The sequence below is a fragment of the Chinchilla lanigera genome, unplaced genomic scaffold, assembly GCF_000276665.1.
Source record: "Chinchilla lanigera isolate Chin_1 unplaced genomic scaffold, ChiLan1.0 scaffold00047, whole genome shotgun sequence".
NCBI classification, from domain to species: Eukaryota; Metazoa; Chordata; class Mammalia; order Rodentia; family Chinchillidae; genus Chinchilla; species Chinchilla lanigera.
The window spans coordinates 9,371,333-9,377,332 of NW_004955448.1; the positions used below are offsets into that span (position 1 = coordinate 9,371,333).

A 6,000-nucleotide genomic window follows, 5' to 3' on the forward strand; every position below is an offset into this window, starting at 1 on the left:
TCTTTTAAGTATTGAGGATATAGTTATATGAGACAGAAAAGGTAGGCCTGCCCTCAGATTTCTATAAAGTAAGAAAGCAGACAATAAATAACAAAATAATTTCAGATAGAAACACAGCTCTGAAGGAGATGAAGCATAGTACTGATACAGAGGTGGGAAGTGAAGCAAGGGGTAGACATGACAGGAGAGGCCTTTCTATAGGAGTGCTTCTTGAATGATGAGAAGCAACTATCAATGCTAAAAGTCAGGAGGTAGCATTCACGACAGAAAGAGGAACATGTGTACAAAATTTCCGAAGGCCTGACAGGCCCACTAGAATCTCAGCTCCAAACCTGGGGACAAGTACAGACAGCCCTTGTGATAGTGATGAGATGAGGTGATGAGACGAGGGCTGGCTACGTAAAGAGACAGCTTCTACCAGCCATGTAGTAGTGGTGGAGGTACCCAAGTTTTACTTTCTTGCATTGTGGGATGTTGAGAGGAAGAAGGAAGAATTTAAAAGCTATCCTGTGCTAGCACTGTTTCAGCCCCAAAATATACCACTCAGTATTTAATATCAACTAAATTATTTTAAGAATGCTGATAAATAACGTGTACGTATATTCATATTTACATGCATGTATAAATGTGTGATATAATATTATTTACAGCCTTATAATTTCCTAAATGCCCTAATCATTTACATTGACTGTTTGGGATTTTGCATATGGTTCAATTTTTAACAAATCACTCTCATTGGATAGTCCTTCAATTATTTCTGCCTGGTTGGTTGGTGCATGAGATCCCGCTAAATGAATTGGAAAAAATTTGTTTCTGCTGCTTTGGAAAGACTTACTTGCTCTTTTGTGTTGTACTTGTAGTTAATACCATTACTTTCTAATGTTCTGTAGCACACAGATGTCAGCCCTTTTCAGGCAATGGACCGGATGATGTTAAATATGCGAAACAGTATGCAGGAATTACAAAGAAACTTTGTAAGTACTAAAAATAAGGTAAAAATAAATACCTAAATAAAAATTTAAAAACCGATGATGAGATAACAGTAGTTTTCAGTTACTATGTGCCCTACGTTATAGTGACTTTTAAAGATTTTGCGATAGTCCATAATAACTAAAAGGGAAATCTTGCATAATTAACCCATACGTAGCAATTATAAACTTTATACATGAAACAAAGGTTTCATAAAAAAAAGAACATACTACATACAGTGTGTGCTGATAGTTTCTATATTTTACTCCATGTTTTAAAACTCCTGGTCATATCCCACTAAATTTATTTCACAACCTACAATTTTGAGAAACAACATTGGTCAGTGTTCACAATTTTAAAACTTCAGCCTTAGAAACATTTGTTCTTCTCTTATAAATGAACATTTTATATGAATTTTCATGTTTTCTTTATTTATAACCTGTCTATCTGCAATGATTTGTAGCATCTAAGACATCACATTTACTGAAACTCTGAAAACAGAAATTTCAGGAATGTTGTTTAGGTACTAGATTCGATCTGTATAATCCAAATACAGTACTTATAAGCTAGTACTAATACCCATACTTTTCTACTCATAATATTAAAATAAAAACAAATGATTGAATCTGGAATTTTAAATCATTCTATTCATCCAGTTTGGATTTTATGAATCATTTCAGAATGGCCAAAGGAAACTTCTCAGAGCATAGCTAATCAACTCAAGGTTGACAGTATTGTACACAAGAGTCCACCACAGATTATGGAAATATCACAGTTTTGTTTTGTTTTGTTTTTTTCAGTGCTGGGGATCAAACTTAGGAACTTGCACTTGCCAGACAGGTGCTTATGCCACTGAGCTATTTCCCCAGCCCCTATCACAGGTTTTAAGGGCACAACATCTTTATTTAAATCTAAGGCACAAAGACCCAACAATTTAAGGATATCTAAGCAGATCACTTGTTATATTTTAAAAAGAGTGGGAATTTATATCAAAACTGAAGGAGGTTATGGGGGTGACAGTGGGATAAAGAATATTGATAGTATGCTATTCTTAGTAGAGCAGATAGCTAGTGTTGTTACTTATTTGAGCCCTTTGGCATTAATTCTTCATATTTGACCTGACTCTGAGTTTACAATCTCTTTTTTCCTGTAGGATCACCTTTCAGTGGATCCAAATGGACATTCATTTTGTTCTTCCTCAGTTATGACTTACTCCAAAACAGGAGATGAACCACCAAAGGTTTTCCAGGCCTCAGCTCAAACCCGCAGGGCTCCAGGAGGAGTATGTATTCTATAAGCATTCTTAGAACTTTACGAAGTTGTGGGGTGATAGGTTGGCTACATCAAATATTAATTATTACTTTTGATCTGGTAAAGAGTGGCAGGATGGGGACAGAGGCACAATGGTAATGCTTCATCGCTGGGAAAAGCATTAAAGTTCACCTGCCTGTACTGAATGGCATTTTGTTTGTCCTCTCTGCCTGTACCTGCATACAGATGACTTCTTTCATGCAATTACCTGTTGGTTTTTTCATCTTCACATATTGACAAGATAATGATAATAAAAACCTTTGTTTCATGAAGAAAAAGCCTACTTACAACTTTTTAACTAAATGAAATGTTTCAAGTGTACAGAAAAGATGCATAATGAATATCCATATCCCTGCCACCCAGTTTACTCAAATCATAGAATTTTTCTCTTATTTGATTCAGATTGTCTCCTTTTTATTTTCTTCTTAAGCAAAAATGTTACAGATACAATTAAAGCTTCCACTGTACTCCTTCCTGGTCCCTTTTCTGTTTCTCACTTTTCTGTGTCTGAAATTTATCATTATTATGCATATTTTCATGATTTTGCTATTTATGTATACATCATAAAACATAATGGATTATTTTTCAGGAATCTAAACTTTATATAAATGGTATTGTTATTGCATGTGTCATTGCAACTTGCGCTTGCTCAGTAATGTGCTCCTAAGATTTATTCAAGTTGATACATGTAGTCCTCGTTTCTGTTCTAACTTTATTTTTTTTGGTTGTTTTTTTTTCCGGTACTGGGAATTGAACTCATGACCTTTCTGTTTGAACTTCTATATACTTCCCAAAATATAAATAGGGAACAAATTTCTTATCCATTTTTCTGTTGATGGATATTTGTAAGTGTATCTGATTTTGCACAAACTCATCCTTATACGGGTCTCCTATTAAAAAACCTAGCAATGATAGTGTTGGGTTGTAGGGTATGTGCACATTCATCTTCATTTACAAATTACCAGGTTACCATGGTGATTAAAACTGTTGGCTTCTACAAACTGTGGTATGAGATGAATGTGAATTCCCACCCCTCCATTTCCTTATTAGAACTTACAGTAAAATAGTAGGTTTTCCGGACTAAAGAATTGGGAGTAATTAATTCTTTAGTTCTCACATATAATTTTTTAGTTCTCTCATACCTTAATGATGCTCTTGCCATAGTTCTGGAAATTCATCACGGACATTTAAATCCTGGCTTGCTAAAAGTGACAAAGTCTTAAGTATAAATGATATAAAGATGTCTCACAGCTAATCTTGTTAATCTTTGGCTGTCATAAATGTTCTAATAACATTTCCATGTAGTTGATGGGGGAACGATAAGATTCACACCCATCAACGTGATTGATGAGTAGTTGACATTACTTGTAGGAATGTAGCAGGTACTTCCATCTATTACATTGTCACAGACGCTGTTAAAGGCACTCAGTTTTATATGATTAAGTCCTCCTTTATTTAATATTTTATTGTAATTTGTAAAATGTTAAATTGTATTCATTATGTTTGTCCTAGACATTTTTAGTTTAAACATTTCAGGAAACATCAGAACTATTGCCACAGTTTTACTATAAGTTGATAATAGAATTGAGTATAGTACTAGTGATAGAACACAGACCCTTCACATTGAGCTATATCCTCAGCTTTTTTTTATATGTTGAGATGGGGATTCTCTAAATTACAGATTAGCTGGGTGGGATTCGAACTTGTGATTCTCCTGCCTCAGCCTCCCAGCTAGTTACTCATTATCTTTAGCAGGGTAGCTATATGGCCTTACGTTAATAAGTGACAGGATGCTCAGGAACTTAGAATTAAGTCAGTTTTAGATGTCTAAATAATTTTTATTTTATTTATACAGATAAAGGAAACCAGGAGAGCAATGAGAGATTCTGACAGTGGACTAGAAAAAATGGCTGTTGGTCATCACATCCATGATAGAGCTCATGTTATTCAAAAGTCAAAGAACAACAAAACTGGAGATGAAGAGGTCAACCAAGAGTTCATCAATATGAGTGAAAGTAAGTTATTACAAAAGTGTTCTGTCCCCTAAAGTTACACTATCAGCTGCATTTGCAGAACTTGATTAATTTTCTTGTAGAAATATTTCATAAGATGTAGGTTATGAAGAATGTGTGTGAGGAATGCTCTGTCAAAGTAATAAAATGGAGGTTTAATCATTGAATAATGATGTTTTTACAGTGTTTCTTTGGTAGTGCGGGGTATAATTTATTTTCTTGTTTTATACTTGGAAAATAAAATTTTTGAATTCTTATTTAGTAATGGTACCAATAAGTAAAATGAGTTTTAAATAATTTTTATCAAGGAAGTACATTTAAAAAGTATGAACAAAATAAAATCTATAATCCCAACTCCAAATAAATATTGTTAATGATTTAGTGTAATACTGTGCTTATTTTAATTCACCATTCTAATTGTAAAAATCACCTATCAACTTATTTTTTAAAAATTAGTATAAGTGGGAACCTAAATGTTTCATCATGAATAGGTCATACTTTACTTTAACCATTCTGTATTTTGAAAACTTGGGTTTTTGTATCACTTTTAATTCCTGGCCTATGCTAGATAATATGTATTTTATCAAGTAAGTCTTTCATTTTCTAGATTTTTATTCAGTCTTCAATGTTTTAGGGCCTTCAGGTATCCTAATCCTTCTCATTATAGTATTAAGTAAACTAAAATGTAGTAGCAGTTTAAATCAAATTTTGTTATTTTTTAACAGTAATATTCAGGTATTTGTATTTTCATTTAAAAGTGATATAATGAAATTTAGTCATTCATCTCCTATTTTCAGAATCTATTTTGAGTAATTTTTATAGTAAAAGGCTTAAATTACTGTATTATTTTAGAAAAATTCTATTAAAATGGGTTGGATTAAATTGTTTTTCTGTAATAAGATGGTAGCCACAATATCTTGTCCTTCTTTAATTGTAACCTTTGTAATTTTATCATCTAAGTATATTGACTACTTCACGATCAGTAACATGTTGGAGAAATTTTTAGTTTAGGAATACATTATTGTAAAAGTACTGTGAAAGACCAGAAGCTGTCATCTATGTATCACTGCTGTTGTGGAAATTAAGTTACCTCTTCCATGACACCGTAAGCCAGCAGTCAAGTTGCTAATTGACAACAGAGCCCATGAGGTTGTTAGACAGGAGGCCTGTGAGGGGAATAGGAAAGCCAGCCACAGAAGGAGCGTCACAGTACAGGAACACCACTGGGAGGTGTTTCAGAGACAGACCATGACTAAGTGTAATTGTGTCAGCCAGTCCTTGTTGGTTGACCAGACAGGTGAGTGAAAAACCAGATAATCAATAGGAATGAAGGAACGAAAAACAAGAAAAGGAATATTATGCTAACGAAAGGCCTTTGTATTTGAAACAGCTTCCTGCCTCTGTCTTGAGGATAAGTTGATGAAAACACCAGGCCAGCAAGAAGAATGGGGGAAGCACTTACTGACAGTTGATACCTAAGTGTATGTTCCTTTCTTTTTATATTTAATGTAGGTGATGCTCATGCATTTGACAATGAGTGGCAAAATGAGATTCTGAAGTATAAACCAGGGAGACAGTGGCACAATCTAGAAAACACTAGAATGCGAAGTGTCAGTCATGAGAATTCAGGAGCCAGAGAACTTAAAAGAAGGTAAAAGTTTCTTTCTTTCTTTCTTCTTTTTTTTTTTTTTTTTTTTTTTTTTTTTTT

General features: G+C 33.7%; 1 protein-coding gene across 4 annotated transcripts in view; it reads left to right on the forward strand.

Annotated features, from left to right (window-relative positions):
* Mlf1 (myeloid leukemia factor 1) overlaps positions 1–6,000 on the forward strand; it is a 38,064-nt gene that overhangs the window by 26,030 nt on the left and 6,034 nt on the right. For all 4 annotated transcript variants that reach the window (XM_005393098.2, XM_005393099.2, XM_005393101.2 and 1 more), the window contains 4 exons: positions 891–974; positions 2,123–2,251; positions 4,136–4,295; positions 5,805–5,943. In XM_005393098.2, coding sequence (XP_005393155.2) covers positions 891–974; positions 2,123–2,251; positions 4,136–4,295; positions 5,805–5,943 — 512 coding nt within the window. The remainder of the gene's footprint in view (positions 1–890; positions 975–2,122; positions 2,252–4,135; positions 4,296–5,804; positions 5,944–6,000) is intronic.